This window comes from Oncorhynchus tshawytscha, linkage group LG08 (assembly GCF_018296145.1).
Source record: "Oncorhynchus tshawytscha isolate Ot180627B linkage group LG08, Otsh_v2.0, whole genome shotgun sequence".
Classification (NCBI taxonomy): domain Eukaryota; kingdom Metazoa; phylum Chordata; class Actinopteri; order Salmoniformes; family Salmonidae; genus Oncorhynchus; species Oncorhynchus tshawytscha.
In genome coordinates this window covers 49,861,892-49,887,362 of record NC_056436.1, presented here as the reverse complement: position 1 = coordinate 49,887,362, position 25,471 = coordinate 49,861,892, and the positions used below count along the sequence as shown (strand labels likewise).

General features: G+C 41.8%; 1 protein-coding gene across 1 annotated transcript; it reads right to left on the bottom strand.

The window, feature by feature from the left end:
- Positions 1 to 25,102, bottom strand: xpnpep2 (X-prolyl aminopeptidase (aminopeptidase P) 2, membrane-bound). The gene is made up of 21 exons (XM_042325606.1): positions 24,921 to 25,102; positions 24,326 to 24,387; positions 23,649 to 23,759; positions 23,409 to 23,472; positions 18,564 to 18,668; positions 16,669 to 16,755; positions 16,311 to 16,454; positions 13,553 to 13,654; positions 13,374 to 13,455; positions 13,069 to 13,273; positions 12,781 to 12,870; positions 11,242 to 11,351; positions 11,066 to 11,143; positions 10,890 to 10,961; positions 10,650 to 10,710; positions 10,254 to 10,323; positions 9,654 to 9,758; positions 9,348 to 9,407; positions 9,113 to 9,189; positions 7,447 to 7,536; positions 1 to 490 (listed from the first exon to the last, which is right to left on the bottom strand). The coding sequence occupies exons 1-21, from the start codon at positions 25,027 to 25,029 to the stop codon at positions 290 to 292; spliced, it is 2,085 nt and encodes a 694-aa protein (XP_042181540.1). The 5' UTR covers positions 25,030 to 25,102; the 3' UTR covers positions 1 to 289.
- Positions 25,103 to 25,471: the final 369 nt, after the last annotated feature.

The window sequence follows — 25,471 nt, the reverse complement described above, 5'->3', positions numbered from 1 at the left end:
TTTCAAACAATCCTCTTTTAATAAATTACAAATCAATTTACACTGTTCACCAAATAATGAAATAAACAAATTGAAATAAACTAAAAAGGTACTAATCAAACATTAATTGAAATCAAACATTGAACGACAACAATACATTTACTATGCACAGGCACTGCGTAGGCTGACAGCTAAGATAATAATACTAGCCATAAAAGATGCGATGAGAGTGCGATGAGATGAAGGGAGAGAAGGACTGAGAGATGGCGGGAGAGATGGCGGGAGAAGTGGAGTGAGGGACGGAGGCTCCTCAGAGGAGGATGTGGAGGAGGGCGGTGGCCAAGGCGGTGAGGGTCAGGCTGAGGGAGGAGACGGCAGCAGAAGCAGTGGCACTCTGGAAAGGCACTGTGTGCTTCAGCATCCACGTCTTCTCCTCTGTCAGGCCCTGCCTGTCCAGCTCATCCCCCATTAGCTCACGTATGGTCAGGTAATAATTATCCAGCCACTGCAGCTGAAGGGGAGAACAATGGAGACTGGGTCATTGGGGCACAGACACAAATGAGCAGCAACCCAGTACCACACACCACAGTAAACTGGCACGGACACACATACATGCACTCACACATGCCACATGCACGAGTGAAGGCTCCTCAGAGGAGGAAGGGGAGGACGGACTATCCTTCTCAGTGAATTTCATAAAAATACTGAAACATTAAAAAAGTTATCCCTTTTAGATAAAACTATACTAAATATATTCACATCACCAAATAATTAATTAAAACACACTGTTTTGTAATGAAGGTCTGCAGTGGCCTCAACAGTACTCTGTAGGGTAGCAACATGGTGTAACCAGAGGACAGCTCGATTCTGTCATCTTCTGGGTGCATTGACTTCAATACAAAACCTAGGAGGCTCATGGCTCTCTCCCCCTTCCATATACTTACACAGTAATAATGGCAACTTTCGGAGGACGTCCTCCAACCTATCAGAGCTCTTGCAGCATGAGCTGACATGTCGTCCACCCAATCAAAGGATCTTTCGAATGAATCTAGTACTGAAAACATAAGCTACAGCTAGCTAGCACTGCAGTGCATAAAATCTGGAGAGTAGTTGACTCAAAGAGAGAGAAAGACAATAGAGGAACAGTTTTGAACAAATTCATTTCATTAAAAATGAGAAGGAGAAGCAAAAGAGATTTAATTATATTTTTGTTTTACTTTCACTTAGCTAACAAATGCAACTAGCTAGTTTATCCTACTCAAACACCCGGCTCAAACAAAGAGGGATGCTATTGCTATGGCTATGGTTATCCAACACTGGAACTCTTCCAAGTCAAGGTAAGCTTTTGGTTTTATAACTGTATTGCCAGAGTGCGTAGATGCAAGAAGGAATTCTACAATGAGCAAATGTCCACGCTGTTTGTACAGTATGTGGCTCCTATGAAAGTTAACTGTGTTTGCATGTGATCAGGGGTGTATTCATTCCACCGATTCTGTTGAAAAATGTTTCTTAAATGGAAGCCAATGGAAAGAAATGGGGATAAACATACCTGAATTTGTCCAATAGAAACAGATTTAGAACTGCTGGACTAATGATTACACCCTAGATCAGCTAGATGCAGGCAGGAGTGTGCAAAGCAGTATTAAATGTGTCACTGTCTGTCACCTCGATTACTAAAATGTTTCTCTCGACCAATGCACCTACGTTGTAAACTTTTTAGGTTGTAGCAACCTCATGATGGGTACAGGGAAAATGAGAGTATCAGGTAGTAGCCTAAACCTATTGATGTTACATTGAGCTGGGTGAATGGAATATGAATGACAGTCATCCAATATGCTGTAGTAGAAATAAGGCCATGCTCATAAAAAAAATAATCGTTCTCCCTCATCTTAAACGTCACCTACAGCCACTGACATGCACGCACATATACACACACAATGAATGTATATGTGTGTGTATATATATATATATAATATATATATATATATTTATTTATTTATCTTGGCTCTTTACCATGTCTATCCCTGATAAGTTACCCAGGAAAGAGCTGAAAATAGCCCATATTAATATGTAGCCTTAGAAATAAGGTTAGTGAAATCAATAACTTGCTAACATAAGATAAAATTCATATATTAGCCATTTCTAGGACTCACTGGATAATTCATTTGATGACAGAGCTGTAGCAATGCAAGGATATAACACCTATAGAAGAGACATGAATGCTTATGGGTGAGGTGTTGCTGTATACAGTGCCAGTCAAAAGTTTGGGCACGTCTACTCATCCAAGGGTTTTTCTTTAGTTTTTACTATTTCCTACAGTGTATAATAATAGTGAAGACATCAAAACTATGAAATAACACATATGGAATCATGTAGTAACCAAAAGAAGTGTTAAACAAATCAAAAAATATTTTATATTTGAGATTCTTCAAAGTAGCCACCCTTTGTCTTGATGACAGCTTTGCACACTCTTGGCCTTATCTCAAGCAGCTTCATGAGTGTCACGTGTGCACCCTCTCTGGTTTCTAGGTCACCAGGCTGCTCGTTATGGCACACACCTGTCACCATCGTTACGCACACCTGAGCGTCATCAGACTTACCTGGACTCCATCACCTCCTTGATTACCTTCCCTATACAGTGGGGCAAAAAAAGTATTTAGTCAGCCGCCAATTGTGCAAGTTCTCTCACTTAAAAAGATGAGAGAGGCCTGTACTTTTCATCATAGGTACACTTCAACTATGACAGACACAATGAGAAAAAAAATCCAGAAAATCACATTGTAGGATTTTTAATGAATTTATTTGCAAATTATGGTGGAAAATAAGTATTTGGTCAGCTACAAACAAGCAAGATTTCTGGCTCTCACAGACCTGTAACTTATTGTTTAAGAGGCTCCTCTGTCCTCCACTCGTTACCTGTATTAATGGCACCTGTTTGAACTTGTTATCAGTATAAAAGACACCTGTCCACAACCTCAAACAGTCACACTCCAAACTCCACTATGGCCAAGACCAAAGAGCTGTCAAAGGACACCAGAAACAAAATTATAGACCTGCACCAGGCTGGGAAGACTGAATCTGCAATAGGTAAGCAGCCTGATTTGAAGAAATCAACTGTGGGAGCAATTATTAGGACAAATAATGCTGAGTTGCATCCAAATAACACCATACCTACTGTGAAGCATGGGGGTGGAAAATCATGCTTTGGGGCTGTTTTTCTGCAAAGGGACCAGGAAGACTGATCCGTGTAAAGGAAAGAATGAATGGGGTCATGTATCGTGAGATTTTGAGTGAAAACCTCCTTCCATCAGCAAGGGCATTGAAGATGAAATGTGGCTGGGTCTTTCAGCATGACAATGATCCCAAACACACTGCCCGGGCAATGAAGGAGTGGCTTTGTAAGAAGCATTTCAAGGTCCTGGAGTGGCCTAGCCAGTCTCCAGATCTCAACCCCATAGAAAATCTTTGGAGGGAGTTGAAAGTCTGTGTTGCCCAGCAACAGCCCCAAAACATCACTGCTCTAGAGGAGATCTGCATGGAGGAATGGGCCAAAATATCAGCAACAGTGTGTGAAAACCTTGTGAAGACTTACAGAAAATGTTTGACCTCTGTCATTGCCAACAAAGGGTATACAAAAAAGTATTGAGAAACTTATGTTATTGACCAAATACTTATTTTCCACCATAATTCGCAAAATAAATTCATAAAAAATCCTACAATGTGATTTTCTGGATTTTTTTCACCCTCATTTTGTCTGTTATAGTTGAAGTGTACCTATGATGAAAATTACAGGCCTCATCTTTAAGTGGGAGAACTTGCACAATTGGTGGCTGACTAAATACTTTTTTGCCCCACTGTATATGTCACTCCCTTTGGTTCCTTCCCCAGGCATTGTTGTTTCTGTGTTATGTCTGTGCGTTGTTCATGTTTCTTATGTTATGTTTATTTATTAAAACACTCACTCCCTGAACTTGCTTCCCGATGCTCAGCGCACATCGTCACAATGAGGTAGTCATCTGGAATGCATTTCAATTAACAGGTGTGCCTTGTTAATAGTTAATTTGTGGAATTTCTTTCCTTCTTCATGCGTTTGAGCCAATCAGTTGTGTTGTGACAAGTTAGGGGTGATAGCCCTATTTGGTAAATGACCAAATCCATATTATGCTCAAATAAGCAAAGAGAAACGACAGTCCATCATTACTTTAAGAGATGAAGGTTAGTCAATTCAGAGACATATCCATGTAATTTATTAACCTTTATTTAACTAGGCAAGTCAGTTAAGAACAAATTCTTATTTTACAATGCCTGCCTACCCCAGCCAAACCTTCCCCTAACCCAAACAACTCTGGGCCAATTGTGCGTCGCTCCATGGGACTCCCGATCACGGCTGGTTGTGTTACAGCCCGGGATCTAACCAGGGTCTGTAGTGATGCCTCTAGCACTAAGATGCAGTGCCTTAGACCGCTGCACCACTCGGTAGCCCTAAATGCTTAGAGAAGATTTTCTGTCAAGTGTTATTGAAGTGTTGAGTTTGCAGTTTCACTTGGCACATCTAAAGTATTTTATTTTGGGGTGTTGCTATAGGTCACCATGTGCTAACAGTCAGTATCTAAATAATGTGGGAAATGCTTGATAATGTAGTGTGATGTAAACAGAGGTCTAATTTCTTGGGGACCTGAATATTGACTGGTTTTCATCAAGCTGTCTACTCAAGAAGAAGCTTCTCCCTGTAACCCCTGCCTATAATCTGGTTCAGGTTATTAATCAACCTACCAGGAACAAGATCATCCACATGTATTGATCACATTTTTACTAATACTGTAAAACTTTGTTCTAAAGCTGTATCCGTACCCATTGGATGCAGTGATCACAATAGCTAGCTAACATTCGGCTCTAACTAGCAAAGCAAACGGTCCTGGGATACAAATAATAACGTCATACACGTAATGTTAGCTAGGGAGCTAGCCAGCTAACGTTACTTAGCTAGCTAACAGTACTCTTTAGCTTGAAATGAAACCACTTTTTGTCAAAATTAGAAATGAGTAATATCTCAAAATGTAGCTAGCTAGAATATCTTACCCGTATACATCATCATGCATGATGGATGTGTTTCCCTGTCACGGAAGCCATGCCACGGTTGCCCTTAGTTTGAAGATGTAATCCAGAGACAGTTGTTTTCTCCATCTCTTTAGCTATCATACTCTAATTCCACTGATTTCAAAACTTGATCTTCCAGAAAGTGGAGAGTAACACTTATGCAGCTCCACTACACAATACATTTTTTTTAAAGCCGTGTTCGTCAGGATTACCAACACGGACTGACCAACTCAAATAGACAAAAGCCTTCTATATGGCAGGCCAATTTCTTCTAATTTCTTTATTTTTACTATTTACTACATTGTAGAATAATAGTGAAGACATCAAAACTATTACATAAAACATATGGAATCATGTAGTAAGTAGTAACCAAAAAGTGTTAAACAAATCAAAATATATTTTATATTTTAGTTTCTTCAAAGTAGTCACCCTATGCCTTGATGGCAGTTTTGCACACTCTTGGCATTCTCTCAACCAGCTTCATGTATTAGTCACCTGGAATGCTTTTCTAACAGTTTTCCAACAGAGTTCCCACATACACTAGCATTCAAAAGTTTGGGGTCACTTAAAAATGTCCCTGGGTTTGAAAGAAAAGCCATTTTTTGACCATTTTAAATAACATCAAATTGATCAGAAATACAGAAATACATTGTTCATGTTGTAAATGACTAGCTGGAAATGGCAGATTTTTTATGGAATATCTACATTGGCGTACAGAGGCCCATTGTCAGCAACTTTCACTCCAGTGTTCCAATGGCACATTGTGTTGGCTAATCCAAGTTTATCATTTTAAAAGGCTAATTGATCATTAGAAAACCCTTTTGCAATTATGTTAGCACATCTGAAAACTGTTGTTCTGATTAAAGAAGCAATAAAACTTCTTTAGACTAGTTGAGTATCTGGAGCATCAGCATTTGTGGGTTCGATTACAGGCTCAAAATGGCCAGAAACAAATAACTTTCTTCTGAAACTCGTCAGTCTATTCTTGTTCTGAGAAATGAAGGCTATTCCATGCGAGAAATTGCCAAGAATCTGCAGATCTCGTACAACGCTGTGTACTACTCCCTTCACAGAACAACGCAAACTGGCTCTAATCAGAATAGAAAGAGGAGAGAGAGGCCCTGGTGCACAACTGAGCAAGAGGACAAGTACATTAGAGTGTCTAGTTTGAGAAACAGACACCTCACAAGTCCTCAACTGGCAGCTTCATTAAATAGTACCCGCAAAACACCAGTCTGAACGCCAACAGTGAAGAGGCGACTGGCCTTTTAGGCCGAGTTGCAAAGAAAAATCCATATCTCTGTCCAGTGTTTTCTTTTTATTGGCCAGTCTAAGATATGGCTTTTTCTTTGCAACTCTGCCTAGAACACTTTTTTGTTTACTACATGATTCCATATGTGTTGCTTCATAGTTTGATGTCTTCACTATTATTATAAAATGTTAGAAAATAGTCAAAATAAAGAAAAACCCTTGAATGAGTAGGTGTGTCCAAACTTTTGACTGGTACTGCAGGTCATATGTGACTCGTTTTGGCTTTTACGGTAGTCCTATGTGTGTGTACAGAAGTAGTGTGAGATTCACTTTGAGCGACAGGTGTACTTTATTCAAACTGCAATAATATATGAGCTCTGTTTCTAAAAATGACCAACATTCAAGATCCATTTTTTTTTTTAAAGTAGCACGGCTGAACATAAACACGAATAGATTACAGATCAGGCTACATGTACAAAATGAAAGTGCTGGCTTTGTTTTCTCTAAGACCTCGGATAGTTAGTAATTTCACTGCTGATAAACGTCATACGTGGTTTCTAAAAATAAAAAAAACTTGCAGATCTTGGAAGCTGCCTGTAAACTATGAGGGGGATTTTCAGAGGAAACCCACACTGTCAGCATGAATAAACCTCAACCTGTCAGTCGAATGTGTACTTACCTCATGCTATCATACTAGATGTCCCAGAGAATTGAACCGTTCAATGTTTTTGAACCTTCAGTCAAACTATAATGCAGTCATAATAATGACCTATCGTGCATAACAGAGATCATATACACACATAGTAATTCCAATGTTGCAGTCTCCACTGACCCCTTTTTGTCATTTTACAAAGTGGGATTCTATATAATAAATAACAAATATAATAAGGAAATTAATGAAGGAAATTAAATTACATTAAATATGTAATTGAATGATGGGCATCATGTCAGTCTTAGTTCAGTTGTTAATTGAGCTGGCACTAGCTGCGATGGCGGCGAGGATGTTTCATCATGACTGCTGATTATGTGTTTACTCTATGATATCTGCTGTCATTACAGCAAGTAAGGCCCCATGACAGAGCGTACAAGTTAAGTGTCAACACATCGTGTGTTTCTTACCTGTTGAGGGCTCATGAGAGAGGTGTCAATCAGCTTCCTGTCATACGGGACTAATGATACAGTCTCAAAGGTCAGGTAATTATGGCCATACTGCAGGAGAAAAATACACAAAGGGCAGAAAGTCGACGATTGTCAGCCTTTGGACACATTCCTAGCGGACTACATTGCAGAAACATGCCAGATCTCACAACTATTGCACTTTGTGATGTAAGTGCCTTAATGTGTTTGGACCCCAGGAAGAGTAGCGGCAGCAGCTAATGGGGATCGCTTATAAATACAAATGTGTTTAGCTGTATCAGCATTTAATATCGTAATCTGATGTCGGACTGCATGACGTGGCACACGACTATTGGTTGATACAATGCATGAAGTCAGCCTGGAACACAACCTTTGACATCCCTTATGGAAAAGTCACGTCTCGCGAAGCCAATTTCACACGTGAAACACATGATTTTCTGACACTTCACATGTAAAAATCACACATTGGGAGACACATACAATGTATTCAGACCCCTTGACTTTTTCCACATTTTGATACTTTTACAGTCTTATTCTAAAATTGATTAAATAGATTTTTTTCCTCATAAATCTACACCCTGTTCCCCATAATGACAAAGCGAAAACAGGTTTTTAGAAATGTTTTCCAAATGTATAAAATTAAAAACTGAAATATCACATTTACCTAAGTATTCAGACCCTTTACTTAGTACTTTGTTGAAGCACCTTTGGCAGCAATTACAGCGTTGATTCTTCTTGGGTTTGACTCTACAAGCTTGGCACACCTGTACTTGGGGAGTTTCTCTCATTCTTCTCTGCAGATCCTCTCAAACTCTGTCCCCTGGCTGGGCCACTCAAGGACATTCAGAGACTTGTCCCGAAGCCACATCTGCATTATCTTGGCCATTCTCCCCCGATTGCTCAGTTTGGCCGGGCGGCCAGCTCTAGGAAGTGTCTTGCTGATTCCAAACTTCTTTCATTTATGAATGATGGAGGCCACTGTGTTCTTGGGGACCTTCAATGCTGCAGAAATGTTTTAGTATCCTTCCCCAGATTTGTGCCTTGACATAATCCTGCCTCGGAGCTCTACGAACAATTCCTTCGACCTCGTGGCTTAGTTTTTGCTCTGACATGCACTGTCAACTGTGGGACCTTATATAGACAGGTGTGTGCCTTTCCAAATCATGTGCAATCAATTTAATTTACCACAGGTGGACTCCAATAAAGTCATAGAAACATCTCAAGAATGATAAATGGAAACAGGATGCAACTGAGCTCAATTTCGAGTCTCATAGCAAAGGGTCTGAATACTTATGTAAATAAGGTATTTCTGTTTTTAATTTTTAATAAATGTGCAAAAAAAAAATGCTTTCGCTTTGTCATTATGGGGTATTGTGTGTAGATTGATTAGGATTTTTGAAAATGTAATCCATTTTAGGCTGTAACTTAACCAAATGTGGAGAAAGTCAAGGGGTTTGAAAACTTTGCAAATGCACCGTAGTTGTCAGACATTTTACATCTGACAATTGACGTCATATTATGGACAGCTAGAATCTTTCCACAGCTTTAATACTTCCCCATCATTGTTAAATGTTATTCATATTTACCCACACTTATCTGATATTTCCACATGTTAAATAAAAACGCTGTAGTTCAATAGTTTATCTACCTTTGTGTGAGCTGGCACGATGACGACAACATCTTCAATACGGATCCCAAAGTCATTTTCCTTGTAATATCCTGGTTCTGGAAGAGATACAACCTGCTCATGAAATAAAGTTCTCCATTCTCTTCCTATTCATTCAAGTCAAAAAGGCAGCTAAAAAAATCTAGATGAACCTTGTGACAAACCTCAAGATGTTAATTGAAGATAAGGACACATATTTGACTTGGTGAGATCTTACCTATAGACGTGAACATGCCTTCCCGGAATGGAATGTTATTGCCCTGAAAGCCAACAGGCCCTGTGACGGAATTGAGATGAGTCAAATCCAAAAATATATGGTTACATACTGTACCAGCTACATTAATTTCCTTCCGTTATTTTCAATAGTGGATTCAAGGATTTTTTTTAGCATTGAGAATAAAAAAATGAAAAAAGAGAAAATAATACAGTGTGATTTCTACAACGAAATTAAAACAACTCTGAATATCAGTATCATAAAACGATACTAAACATTCAAAATTAACAATAAGTAAAGCAATTGTACATTCATGGACTCCAAAGTAGTTTCCCACGCCGTGACCCGTCCCGTGGCCGTAGTTCAGGCCCACTTCCCACAATGCCCGGCGCCCCAGCATCTCCATGTTTACACCTGTTGATAAACAAAAGCGTTAACGTGCCCTGGTGTCAAACATCCTCCAAACCTTTTACAGCCACTTCTTGTTTTGCACACTTTAAAACATGTATTTTTTCCTTCCTCTCTTGAAGTAATCACTGATTTAACACAAGCGTGAAAGTAAAGATTCCCTCATCAAATCAAATTGTATTGGTCACATTCACGTGTTTAGCAGATGTAGCGAAATGCTTGTAATATACCTTTCTGTCATGTCAGATCAGCGATCTCAAAGACGGAAAGATGTATTTTCAAACTATTCTTCAAACAAGGGCCTCAAACAGACACAATTTACTTTGTGTAAAATAAGCACAAAAATCACCTTGCTTAATGGACTAGTGAAAAAAGAGTTCCCTCTTGTGGTTATATATGACATTGCATGTGTGCTTTTACATATCCACCAGTAGTAGCCTCTGACAGTGTGACGTGAATGAGCATCTGCTTCTGTGCAGTTGTACACTGCATTGCACTCACCTTTTGTCCCCGAGGGGAAGATGGTCCGAGAGATTTCAATATTTCCCATGAGCACACGAGTGAAGGCCTCCTTTGGAGTGAGAGAATGGTGTAGATCAGAGAATTGGTTTGAAATGATGAGAATAGACATATGAAATAACTATAGGCGACATAAAGTCATATATCAGGTATAAAGGTATATATCTACATATTCATTTGACGGAGGTAGCACAATTTCACTTGGGCCCCCAAAAGGCTAGGGTCGGCTCAGACTGCGGGTATGGATGTGGGTACGCAGACCCGCAAGCCACTCCGGCCCCTCGTGATGAGTTCAGATTTTTTGTGTCCCCCACCCCTATCAAAGTTGCCAATCCCTGGTATATATAAAGCTACTTAGCCCCATAGGGCCACCTGTACCTTCTGCATGTCGGTGGGGATCCCCCAGTGAACAGTTCGTGTGATGTCAGTGGTCCCATCTCTATGGTCACAAGAAGAACAAGTCATGGCTCACATTTGAATCAATGTGGATAATAACTGAAGAATAAACTGCAAATATTTACCATGGAGATCCTATTAAATTACTAATCTAATGTGTTATTTGTAATTCTATGGTGATAACTACATTCTCAGCTATAGTGAATAAGCTTCTCTACTCACAGATACTGGCCACCAGAGTCCACCAGGTACATCTCATCAACAGTAAGCTTTCTGCTAGTTGCATTAGAAGGGCTATAATACAATGTTTGTGACAAAACAATAGTTAGTGGTACTGTGAGGCAGATACTAAGCAAAAACCATTAGGAGACAAGGTGGAAAAGGAAAGCTCTAGATACCTATAGTGGGCCAGAGCAGCATTGGGCCCACTGGCAGATATGGTTTCAAAGCTTGGCCCCCTGCTGTCCTTCTGCTTGCTGTCAAGTGTCAAATATAGTGTTAGCGATTAAGTGTGTGTGTGCTTAAGTGCTTGCGTTTGTGTGCATACATGCATGTGTGTGTGTCTTCTCCCCACCTGCGACACTCATTGACGTAATATGCTGCTGTCATCTCTGTCTCTTTCCCCTCTGGTACAACTTTTTCCAGCCACATCAGTAGCTGTATGACTGCCACGGCATCCCTCACCTACGGAGAGCAAGGGAGGACAATCAGACCACACAAGGTATTCTCCTATTACAACTGAGAAGTAGGATGACGTTACCCTTGAACTCTGGGGCTGTATGTTTCAAGCGTCTCAAAGTAGGACTGCTAATCTAGGATCAGATTCATGAAATCTTATTAATTGTGATCTAAAAGATAATACTGATCCTAAGTCAGAACTCCTATTCTGAGATATTTGATACATACGGCCCCTGATCTCAGATCAGCATTCCGTTTTTTCCCACAGTGGTTGAGGTTAGGATTTTCAAGCTGGTGGAGGTTAGGATTTGTAATGGTTTAAGTTAGGGTGTGTAATGGTTGAGGTTAGGGTGTGTAATGGTTGAGGTTAGGGTGTGTAATGGTTGAGGTTAGGGTGTGTAATGGTTGAGGTTAGGGTGTGTAATGGTTGAGGTTAGGGTGTGTAATGGTTGAGGTTAGTGTGTGTAATGGTTGAAGTTAGGGTGTGTAATGTTTTAGGTAAGGGTGTGTAAGGGTTGAGGTTAGGGTGTGTAAGCTGATTACTAGATCTGATTCTAAGGACAACGTCCATCCAGAGTCATAATTCATCCAACCACATTGACATTTTGGCCCATATTAAATGTGAATGCCATGACAACAGTCTGTCATATCTTACTGCCGCGCTCAGATCTGGATCTTTATCTGGATCCCCATTAGCTGACAGCCATGACGGCAGGAATGGAGGAATTTATAGTAACACACCCGTATAACCATACATTTAAGGGCTTTATTGGTGCCAATCATAAAAGCTGACGTAATAATGGTGATGGATAGAAGACAGAATCTTAGACAGGATACCATGAAGGGTATTGAAAGCACTAATGCTAATGTATGCAATCTTGCCTCCAATATAATAATCCCAATATGGAAAAGTATGGCTTGTCAAGATGAACTGATAACACATCTGAAGAGCTATTGGAGCCACCAGCGTCGCTGTTGTAAGACTTTATGGCTTAATAAGAGCACAACTCAATAAAGAGAGGGAATCGGGAGTCTTGAGTCTCCAGCTCTGTCTGTCTGTCTGTCTGTCTGTCTGTCTGTCTGTCTGTCTGTCTGTCTGTCTGTCTGTCTGTCTGTCTGTCTGTCTGTCTGTCTGTCTGTCTGTCTGTCTGTCTGTCTGTCTGTCTGTCTGTCTGTCTGTCTGTCTGTCTGTCTGTCTGTCTGTCTGTCTGTCTGTGTCTGTTCTTCTTCTGTCTTCCTTCTGTCTGTCTGTTCCATCTTCTTCTTCTTCCTTATCAGGAAAACAAGAACGTTTTGAAAAGTCAGGAAAAAATGTCTTGAATTTGTTAAAATGCTATTTTAGGCTTAAGGGTTAGGTTTAGGATTTGTGGTTAAGGTTTTGGGTTAAGGGTTAGGGTTAGAAAAAATAGGATTTTGAATAGTGTGTGTCACATACATGAGCATCTCTCAGGATGCGCTGCTCTGTCTCGTCCTTCACCGCTTTAGTGGTCAGCACCGGAGAGTAGGCACTGGTCAGTAACTTCTCCTAAAACAAAGGAGTAGAGCGATATGGTTTTAATACTCTCAGTTCTTACTCATGTACATGAAATGCGACACAACAACAACTTTCTTCCACAGTAAAGTGTAGGGAGGTGTGATAAATAAATATACCACACATTCAATGGACCATTCCCAGCCATTGAGGAATTTAATAATAGGTTAATATCCCCACCCCTGTCCTCACCTCTGGAGTGATGAGCTCGTACAGGGCATAGTTGGTGTACTCTGTTCCAATCCACACCTTCACACCAGATGTGGTCATGTAGTTCTTCAGCATTACCCGCACCTGTTCATATTCTAACAACTGCACACAGTGGGCCAGGGGGAAACAAGTGGAGTTCAGGTATAACTTCAAGTCTTCTGTCACTCTGTCTTTGTGTACAAACAACCTGAGAGGGAGAGAAAAAAAATGAATGAGCAACTTTTATGGCGCACAAAGGGGCACGTTTGAGCACTGCAAAGCAGTGCGGACTGGGACTTCAGACTCACCAGATCTCATTCAAGGTCAGCAGTGTATAGGAGTAGAAGAAGGGGTTGTAGGGGACATCACTACCGCGCAGATTAAACAGCCCTGGAACAGAGCAGATAAGAAGACTTCGATGAGGACTTCAAGTAATGAAGTGTTAAGTTAATGGATATGAATGAGTGTCCAGGCGTGGCGTTCTTACAGGCAGTCTCATCAAGAGCAGAGAGCAGGACCGCTGTGGGCTTGTAAGGATTGTCTGTCATCTGAGTCCGTATGTGTTCCACTTTCATCTGCCAGGTCCTCTCTGTCAAACGGGTGTGTGTCGGCGCCAGATGAGAAAACACAATCAGACTCTGGGTCACCATAAAGGGCATTTTGTTTTATGATCCCTCCATTTACTTACTGTCTAACAGTGGAGTGTATTCGTGGATGCCAAGGGAAGCCAGGTTTCCCCAGCAGAGTGACCAATATTTTTTATCTTTCGTCTCTCTGTGTTTTATGATTTTCCTTCAATTTTGAAGAGGCTGAATCTATCTCACCGGGGAAAGCATCCGAGCTAGTGAAATAGTGCCTCTCTTTTTCTGTATTTGTGGGTCATCTATCTGATTCTGTCTGGTCAAAAAGAGTATGACGTTTTTGCCGCCTGTAGCATTGAATGCACGGGAAGCCAGCGAGCTTTTGGCTTCCTTGATTAAAAAAAGTATAAAAGAATAGCCTATCAGCATTGAGCTAAAGTAAACTGGCTAGCTAGCTAGCTAGCTAAAATAGGCCCTTTCCTAAATTAGCAATAGATGGAGATAGGGATTTGGAATTGTGGTTTTACTTAATAAAATACAAACATGTTTAACCTTTAATTCTCCGTACTGGCCAATGATTATAACGGTGATTCTGATCCAACCATATATTCACATAACGTGCCCCTGGCCTGAGAGGATGGAAGTTGAATATGTAGCTCTGGATACGAGTGTCTGCTAAATGGCTCAAATTTAAATGTAGAAGGCTAATGCTAACTAGCTAACGTTGCCCATGAAAGGAAGTTAGGCTAGCGAGCAAGAATTTTAGCCAGATACCCTAGGACAACAAAAAATAAAAGCGTGTACTGTATGACAGAGTGATAGACCGTTTCGGCAACATGAATAAGAGGAGGATGGCATTTGCGTTTCTCTACAAGTAGGGTGAGTCAACATGTTTTTTCTACTTGCACGCAACACACACAGAGAAATCAGAACCATGGACAGCCACATCATATTTAGCTTACGTTGATTGGACTAAATTGTTTTTGGTATATTTTAGTTGTCACTATATTAGACTAAGCATACGTGTTGAAGTTGAAATGGTGATGGAATAGTGGAGGCAGCTCCTGTTTTCTTTGTAACTCTCCATGGTTCTAAAATCAACAGTTGTTTAGTGGTCCAACAATGTTGGAAATATTAACTTGCTTGACCATGCTGTAGGTCATGTAACTGTCTGTTACATGCAATACGCTTTGTGGACTTCAGACAGACGTTGCTCTCCAGTTTAGTGATGAAACAAAGGTGTGGTTGAATTTATTCTGCCAATGTCTTCTTATTCTCTCAGCCTTAGGCCTATACAGTATGTCACGGTGGCAAGGCATACGAACTACCAGGTTATAGAGCAAACAACGCAATTACCACAACACATAGGTTGTGATATGGCTTTTTGTCCCCTGGTTTGGCTTCCCCCAGTAATTTTACTCACACATCACTACTGCTGTCTAATCATGATAATAGAAAACAAGGTAAAAACAGAACTCTCAGCAGTGCATGACTTGGGATGGAATACGTGCAGGAGCTGTCTTTTTCCAAGTCGGACTATGATTACCAAAATTCACCGATGACATTATTCTATAAAGCTCTCTGATTATTCACTGTTAATGGTTTAAACACATTTTCCATGACTTCGCCATTTTAACCAAATTTCATTGACTATTATCATAGCCTACATGCAAAAGTAAGCATTATTGACATGGGGGAGCTGCTGTGTCTGATCCAGTGTAGACTTACCACCTCCTGGCATTGTTCCCTTGATAAAGGCACTTAGCCCCCCCACATAGAACTGCACAGTTAGTCACATGATGTCAACATGTGGTCAACCCCATCGGGAGAGCACCTGGGTGTGCAGGCTTGGCTTATGATTACAGCCCCGAAACACTCAAGTCTGCTTATCAAGGTCCCGTTGAGCAGATGATGTTTAGCCTACAATGTGGTTAGACCAGGGCTTGAACAAAAGCCTGCACACCCAGGACAGCCTACTGTCACTCTCAGACCCACAGACTAGCGTCAAATAAAGTAGAACAGAGTGGGAATTAGTAAATGAAGTCCCACTCTCCTACTTAATGAAGATCTTGTCTTCATTCCAATTTGATCAACATGTTTTGCTTCAGTATGTGAATCTGGGACAGGGATAGGTTACTTTGTTTGAAATAGAGGAGCTGGTACCCAATTCCCCAACAATTAGATTTGCTGGTACACATTCAGGACAGCTCTGAACCAAGTCAGGCACTGACTATAAGTGTTTGTTATCAGGGGAAACACACAGAGACAAGACTAATGGAAACAACCCCATTCATTTCCGCCCCTTCCACAGAGTAATAATCGGCAATGATTACCAGCCATAAGCAGTTAAAGGGGATGTTTATGACAGTTTGTGAGGCTATGGCTTTCTGCACTGTTTGCCGGTATTTATCTATTCATCAGCCCAGAGATAAGGGAACTGCACAGTAACTTACTCGCTCACTCACACTCATCACACACACTCACGCACACACACACACACACACACACACACACACACACACACACACACACACACACACACACACACACACACACACACACACACACACACACACACACACACACACACACACACACACACACACACACACACACACACACACACACACACACACACACGGATAGACAGTGGCACACACACACCTACGACTCTGTCGGGCAGGCGGATGAGGTTATCAGGAGGGATGAGGGGTCTGTCTGTCCACACTCCGTCCACCAGGTTGTCAGGGATGGACTTCAGCATTAGCTTGGCTGGAACTAGGTTGTAGCTGTAGGACTCATAGGTTTCTATGGGGTTGGAAAAGACAACCATTATACAGTGGTACATCCTGCAGGGATCGCATACACAGCATATACTGTATGCATTTACTGTACTTTGTGGGATATTACTGCTAAGTGGGATATATAGTGCCATATATTTGATAGTACACGAATACTTATTTGCTAAACCAAAGTGCCATAGTCTGTCAAGTATGACATGGATCTTTATGGACTGCCTTACGGATAGAGAAGAGGAAGGGGTCAAAGCCGATGTTATCAGTGTCCGAAACCTCCCGAATCAGCCAGTCAGCTATACTGCTGATGGACACTGTGGAGCAGAAGCAACAATGGGACAGACCAAGCATTTGCTTGAGTAAACATTGTCACAACAGTCATCTTTCTTGCCGTGACAGTTTCATTTGTTCAGATTACATAAATTAATGTTTGACATTTGGTAGCCTTGACAATGTGTTTGTTTAAGGTTACCTCTATCATAGCTCTATTATAATAATACACTGAACAAAATAGAACACAATATGCAACAATTTCAAATTTGTTGCTGAGTTACAGTTCATATAAGGAAACAGTCAATTGAAATAAATTCATTAGGCCATAATCTATGGATTTCACATGACTGGGCAGGGGCACAACCAATCATAATGAGTTTTTCCCCCTCCAACCATGTTGGAGGCGACTTATGGTAGAGAAATTAATGTTAAATTATCTGGCAACAGCTCTGGTTTACGTTCCTGCAGTCAGCATGTATATTGCACGTTCCCTCACAACTTGAGACATCTGTGGCATTGTGTTGTGACAAAACTGCATATTTTAGAGTGTTTTTTTTATTGTCCCCAGCACAAAGTGAACCTGTGTAATGACCATACTGTTAAGTCAGCTTCTTGATATGCCACACCTTTCAGGTGGATGGATTACCTTGACAAAGGACAAAATGCTAAAAAAAAATGTGCACGACATTTGGGAGAAATAAGCTTTTTGTGTGTATGGAACATTTCTGGGATCTTTTATTTCAGGTCATGAAACACAGGGACCAGCACTTTACATGTTGAATTTATGTTTTTGTTCAGACCTATATTTTACAATACACCGGGTGCCCTTGCGCTACCTTATCCCAGACCTGCTGCCCAACCCCCTCACTTCCTACCTGCTTCTGCTTCCTGCTAACCCCCCTCCGCACCTTTCACTTTGAAACTTTGAATGCTTGTTTATGAAAAGCCAATTAACATTGACTCCTGAGGTGTTGAATTGTTGCACCCCTACAGCCACCATGGTTATTATTTGACCCAGCTGGTCATCTATGAACGTTTGAACGCTTTGAAAAAAAGATCTGGCCTTACAGCATGTACCCATAAATCTCCACCTGGTACAGCCAGAAGAAGACAAGGTTTCTAGTTTTCTCCTAGGTTATTGCGTCCTAGGGAGTTTTTCCTAGACACTGTGCTTCTGCATCTGCATCGCTTGCTCTTTGGGGTTGTAGGCTGGGTACAGTGTCTGTAAAAAACGTTGTGCTGCTGGTGATATAAAAAGGGCTTCATAAAAGGAATTTGATTGATTCATTGATGGCTTGCATCACTGTGCACTTTTTTTGTGTATGTGTTTGTGACTAATTCCTTTCTCCTTTTGTACTTTCATCAGATAGAGATGGGCATTTGAAATGAGAGGATCAGGCAGACAGAAAAGCAACACCATCTGCAGCTCTAGGCTAGTCAACACAGTCCGCAGCTCTAGTCTAGTCAACACAGTCTGCAGCTCTAGTCTAGTCAACACAGTCTGCAGCTCTAGTCTAGTCAACACCGTCTGCAGCTCTAGTCTAGTCAACACAGTCTGCAGCTCTAGTCTAGTCAACACCGTCTGCAGCTCTAGTCTAGTCAACACAGTCTGCAGCTCTAGTCTAGTCAACACCGTCTGCAGCTCTAGTCTAGTCAACACAGTCTGCAGCTCTAGTCTCTTCTTTTTGCAATACAGTCTCATGCACACAAAGGACATGTTCATGTTTTTAAACTTATGTAAATTGTAAAGACGTTTGTCTGTAATGTATTGTTTTTTATGTGTCCGGACCCCAGTAAGACGAGCTGTCTCCATTGGCATCGGTTAATGAATCACATCAAATCATCTTACCATCTTTCTCCAGCTCCCAATTGCAGTCCATTTGGCGTTCAGCCTGGACCCAGTAGCGACTGTCTGTCCAGAGGACCGCCTTGTTCAGGGTCACCACTGCTGTGCCTGGGGAGGGAGGGTTACATTACACATCATGGAGGGTTGTGTTCAGTTTCAATGATGTGTGGCCATGTCAGAGTTATGGTACTCTTTTATGCATAGGCAACTTACAGTGCATTCGCAAAGTATTGAGACCCCTTGACTTTTTCAACATTTTGTTAAGTTACAACTTTGTTCTAAAATGGATGAAATATATATTTTTTCTTAACCATCTACACCACACCCCATAATGATAAAGCGAAAACAGGTTTTCAGAAATGTTTGCAAATGTATAAAAAAACAAAATGAAATATCATATTTACATAAGTATTCAGACCCTTTACTCAGTACTTTGTTGAAGCACCTTTGGCAGCGATTACAGCCTCGAGTCTTCTTGGATTTGATGCTACAAGATTGGCACACCTGTATTTGGGGAGTTTCTCCCAGTCTTCTCTGCAGATCCTCTCAAGCTCTGTCCCCTGGCTGGGCCACTCAAGGACATTCAGAGACTTGTCCCGAAGCCACTTCTGCATTGTCTTGGCTATGTGCTTATTGTCATTGTCCTGTTGAAAAGTGAACCTTTGCCCCAGTCTGAGGTCCTGAGTGCTCTGGATCAAGGATCTCTCTGTACTTTGCTACGTTCAACTTTCCTTGAATCTTGACTGATCTCCAAGTCCCTATCACACTCCCTATTTTAGAAACGTTTTCAAATTGATTAAATCCTCAAAAACAGAATACCTTACAGTATTTACATAAGTATTCAGACCCTTTGCTATGAACCTCGAAATTGAGCTCAGGTGCATCCTGTTTCCATTTGTCATCCTTGAGATGTTTCTATAACTTGACTGGTGATTCAGTTGATTGGACATGATTTGGAAAGGCACACACCTGTCTATATAAGGTCCCACAGTTGACAGTGCATGTCAGAGCAAAAACCAAGCCACGAGGTCGAAGGAATTGTCTGTAGAGCTCCGAGACAGGATTATGTCAGGGCACAAATCTGGGGAAGGATACTAAAACATTTCTGCAGCATTGAAGGTCCCCAAGAACACAGTGGCCTCCATCATTCATAAATGGAAGAAGTTTGAAACCACCACTCTACCACTCTCCTCCTAGAGCTGGCCGCCCGGACAAACTGAGCAATCGGGGGAGAAGGGCCTTGGGAGGTGACCAAGAACCGGATGGTCAGTCTGACAGAGCTCCAGAGTTCCTCTGTGGAGACGGGAGAACCTTCCAGAAGGACAATAATCTCTGCAGCACTCCACCAATCAGGCCTTTATGGTAAAGTGGCCAGACGGAAGACACTCCTCAGTGAAAGGCACATGACAGCAGGCTTGGAGTTTGGCAAAAGGCACCTAAAGACTCTCAGACCATGAGAAACAAGATTCTCTGGTCTGATGAAACCGATGATGAAGATTGAACTAATTTGCATGAATGCCTAGCGTCACATCTGGAGGAAACCTGGCACCATCCCTACGGTGAATTATGGTGGTGGCAGCATTATGCTGTGGGACTGGGCAGGGATTGCGGCAGGGACTGGGAGACTAGTCAGGTTCGAGGCCAAGATGAACGAAGAAAAGTACAGAGAGATCCTTGATGAAAACCTGCACCAGAGCACTCAGGACATCAGACTGGGGTGAAGTTTCCCCTTCCAACTGGACAACGACCCTATAGGCACGCTGCCAAGACAACGCAGGAGTGGTTTTGGGACAAGTTTCTGAATGTCCTTGAGTGGCCCAGCCAGAGCCCGGACTTGAACCCGATCGAACATCTTTGGAGAGATCTGAAAATAGCTGTGCAGCTACACTCCCCCATCCAACCTGACAGAGCTAGAGAATATCTGCAGAGAAGAATGGGATAAACTACCCAAATATAGGTGTGCCAAGCTTGTAGTGGCATACCTAAGAAGACTCAATGCTGTAATCAACTGCCAAAGGTGCTTCAACAAAGTACTGAGTAAAGGGTCTGATTACTTATGTAAATCTAATATTTCAGTTTTTTTAAAGCTTTTTTTTACTCTTTTAGCTTTGTTATTATGGGGTATTGTTTGTAATTTGATGAGGGGAGAAAAAATATGTAATCAGTCCTAGAATAAGGCTGTAACGTAACGAAATGTGGAAAAAGTCAAGGGGTCTAAATACTTTCCGAAGGCACTGTATATGACAAGTACATACCAGAGGGACGTACAACAGAACAAATGATCACAAAATGTACCAAATTATTCAAAGCATTTTCATAACACAATCATAACAGCTTTGTAATACTGGTGTTGACCTCTATTTATACAGTGGGGCAAAAAAGTATTTAGTCAGCCATAATTTGCAAATAAATTCATTAAAAATCCTACAATGTGATTTTATTGATTTTTTTTCTCATTTTGTCTGTCATAGTTGAAGTGTATCTTTGATGAAAATTACAGGCCTCTCTCATCTTTTTAAGTGTGGAGAACTTGCACAATTGGTGGCTGACTAAATACTTTTTTGCCCCACTGTATATCGCAATCTGCCAGACTCAGACTAATCAGAACATCTGCCGGATATAAAATAAAAAATACTATAAAATACCTTTTCTTATTCACAGGGGAGAAATTTTAACTGTGCTTGGAATGATCTATTCATCTGCCTGAGCTCTAGTACAGAAATGGCATTGATCATCCGTTTATGTCAGTGCAATAGTCCAGGAATAGATCTCCCCATCAATCTGTCCAACCTGGACTCAAGGGTAGACTTAACGTAGTGTACCTAAATCTGTCTCCCTCCATTTAGTATGGTATGTATTCATTTGTGGATGTCCATCATCCATTTCATTTGATATTTTACAAATTATAATTTGTATGATATGTTATGAATTGCAATTTGTACAATATGTTACGAATTTGCAATACATATGATATGTTACGAATTCCAAGTTGTTGTTGCTGATGTTTGCTAGGTGGCTAAAGCTAACGTTAACTAAGTTGCTAATGTTAGCTAGGCTAGGGGTTAAGGATAGGGTTAAGGTTAGGAGTTAGGTTAATGGGTTGAGGTCAGGGAAAGGGTTAGCTAACATGCAATTGTTCAAGTTGTTCTTGATGAGATTTGAACAGACAACGTTTGGGTTTCTAGATGTTCACGTTATACCCCCCTCCTTTAATTTGTTTGCCTTACGTAACCTCCTTTCTTATGTAACCATACCAAATGTAACATCTCAAACTAATTTCAGTGTCCCGGATTTGAGTTTACTATGTTACGTCTAGTCTATGAGACCAGGCTGATCGGTCGGTCGGCTCCCTGATTCACAGCTCATTTGTCACTCATCGATGGCTCTGAGAGGGTGGGGGAGGGGGCAGGGAGCTGATGGATGTGGGAAGGAGAAGCGGTGAAGATGGAGGAGTGGAACAGAGGGAATCAGGAGAGGAGGGTGGGAGTGAAATGATTGTGGGACTAGGAGGTAGGAGAGGATAAGGAGGAGGAGGGAAGAGGAGGAGGGGGCGAGAAATGAACTGAGAAGTAGAACGGTGAGATGAATGGGAAGGACTGAAATTGAGACAGGAGGAGAGGAAGGGAGTGTGGTAGTTTAGAACTGAGGGGAGGAGAATGAGGAGAGGAAGGGAGTGTGGTAGTTTAGAACTGAGGGGAGGAGAATGAGGAGAGGAAGGGAGTGTGGTAGTTTAGAACTGAGGGGAGGAGAATGAGGAGAGGAAGGGAGTGTGGTAGTTTAGAACTGAGGGGAGGAGAATGAGGAGTGGAAGGGAGTGTGGTAGTTTAGAACTGAGGGGAGGAGAATGAGGAGAGGAAGGGAGTGTGGTAGTTTAGAACTGAGGGGAGGAGAATGAGGAGAGGAAGGGAGTGTGGTAGTTTAGAACTGAGGTGAGGAGAATGAGGAGAGGAAGGGAGTGTGGTAGTTTAGAACTGAGGTGAGGAGAATGAGGAGAGGAAGGGAGTGTGGTAGTTTAGAACTGAGGGGAGGAGAATGCGGAGAGGAAGGGAGTGTGGTAGTTTAGAACTGAGGGGAGGAGAATGAGGAGAGGAAGGGAGTGTGGTAGTTTAGAACTGAGGTGAGGAGAATGAGGAGAGGAAGGGAGTGTGGCAGTTTAGAACTGAGGTGAGGAGAATGAGGAGAGGAAGGGAGTGTGGTAGTTTAGAACTGAGGGGAGGAGAATGAGGAGAGGAAGGGAGTGTGGTAGTTTAGAACTGAGGGGAGGAGAATGAGTGTGGTAGTTTAGAGAGGAAGGGAGTGTGGTAGTTTAGAACTGAGGGGAGGAGAATGAGGAGAGGAAGGGAGTGTGGTAGTTTAGAACTGAGGGGAGGAGAATGAGGAGAGGAAGGGAGTGTGGTAGTTTAGAACTGAGGGGAGGAGAATGAGGAGAGGAAGGGAGTGTGGTAGTTTAGAACTGAGGGGAGGAGAATGAGGAGAGGAAGGGAGTGTGGTAGTTTAGAACTGAGGGGAGGAGAATGAGGAGTGGAAGGGAGTGTGGTAGTTTAGAACTGAGGGGAGGAGAATGAGGAGAGGAAGGGAGTGTGGTAGTTTAGAACTGAGGGGAGGAGAATGAGGAGAGGAAGGGAGTGTGGTAGTTTAGAACTGAGGGGAGGAGAATGAGGAGAGGAAGGGAGTGTGGTAGTTTAGAACAGAGGGGAGGAGAATGAGGAGAGGAAGGGAGTGTGGTAGTTTAGAACTGAGGGGAGGAGAATGAGGAGAGGAAGGGAGTGTGGTAGTTTAGAACTGAGGGGAGGAGAATGAGTGGAAGGGAGAAAAGGGAAGGGAGGAAAGGACATCTAGGAGATCTACCTGCAGAGCCTGTGAAACCCGTCATAAAAGCCATCCGTGCATCACGTGGGGCGATGTACTCACTCTGTAGGAGATACACATGTTGTCAGCACCACACACACATACACACACACACACATACACACACACACACACACACACACACACACACACACACACACACACACACACACACACACACACACACACACACACTTGGTCACCATACGCACACATATGCGTACATACACACACTCCTACCAGGTGAGCGTCTGTCCCAGGGATGATATAGGCAGAGACATTGACAGAACTCATAGCCTCCCTCAAGGCCTGCAGCCGTAGGGTAGTGTTGACCACGGTGGAGGGCAGGTACTGGAACAAACAGTAGAGAGAGACAGAGGGCTGAATTCCAACCTTAAAATCTGTGTGAATCGCCTACTGACATGAATGCATGATTCAGGTGATAGTCAGAGTCACGATGGGTGGATTTCTCAAAATAGAGTTTCCTGGAATCCAAAATTCAAGTTCCCCAATATTTGTCCAGACTGAATGAGTGAAGTAAAACAACAGTGGAATTAAGTGATATTTAGTGTAGATTCCTTGGCCCATATTCATAAAGTGTTTCAGAATAGATGTGCTGATCTAGGATCAGTTTTTCATTTTTTTGATAATAAATATGAATTCATCAAATCAGGGAGGACCTGATTCTAACCAGAACGCCTGCTCTGAGTCTCTTTTTAAATATGGGTGGAGGCTAATTATGCCAATGAGTGAACCTTAGATTTGTAAAAACAGGGCTGCATACTGTGTGTCTGACCTGATTACATATTGACTGATCGGACACTCATTCACTACACATTTATTTGAGTCCCCAGTAGGGACGTGGTATACAAGGACACATGGTATAACAGCACTAAATCTGGGCTAGATAATCATACCGGAGGGATTGCAGAGCAGTTCCTCTCAGACCCACCGTCTGCACGAATGACATTCCAGCTTCCTGAAATGGGAAAAAAACTAATGAGGAAGAGACCTTGGAAAGTGACAATTAAAGTGCTGTGTAAGCGCGTTTCTAGATCAATGTTGTTGTTCAGTTACTGATTTTAATCAGACATTACAGTCTGGGCAGCCAGGGGCAAATGAGGACTAAATGCAATGGTGTGAAAATGACAAATGATAGAATCTCTTGCAAGTAGAGAAAGAAGAGAGCAGCCAGACAAATCGTGTATAATAATACCTTTCATAAAATCCCAGTGCAACACAATAGTTCTCTCAATCAAGAAAATAGAAGCAATCAAAAGATTGACTTCTCAACAACATGCCAGAATGCATAATCATTGATAAGAGTGTCATTCTCATTAGATTCATTCTCAGGCAAATTACATTCAAAGATATTCCAATGAATTATCCAACAGGCATGAAACCAACAGCAGATGGCAAATTCTAATGTACCCTATATCAACCAAGAGCCTCTCGCATTTTGCACAGAAATCCTACATCAATCATCACAGGAAGTTAGAACTAAACTTTTACCTCCAAGTGCCAGAAGAGTGCCAACCAGGAGCCAGTCAGAAAAGGGCATCTTGGCACAAACTGTCTGCCACCAGCGATTCCACAGAGAGAGTGACGGTAATGCCTGCATGAATGTACTGTATGTGAAACAGGTGCGTGTGTGGGTGTGTCAGTGAGTGTGTTGCCACGTCTCTCTCCTCCCTCTGTCTGTACGATACACCATGCACTATCCCCTCTTCTGACAGAGATCAACCACAACAGCTTAAAGGGTGGGACTTTGGCTGAGGTATGGATCTCTTTTCTCCATTCCATGAATTCTCTTTGCTCCATGCCATAAAAACCAGTGTGTCATTTTGCCGTTGCCGCTCAGCTCCACTGCTTGTTGCCCTTCTCTCTTAGCAGTCCGAGGCATATAAAACAATATTCCCTTCAGGATGCCCTTTTATTTGTATTTCCTGGTTAGAAATAACATCATTAATCAAAGAACCTGATAACACAGGTTCTATGTAATACAGGTGGTCTCTTGAAATGAAAATCTATTTTGTAATAGAGGTCTGTTCTGCACGAGATAC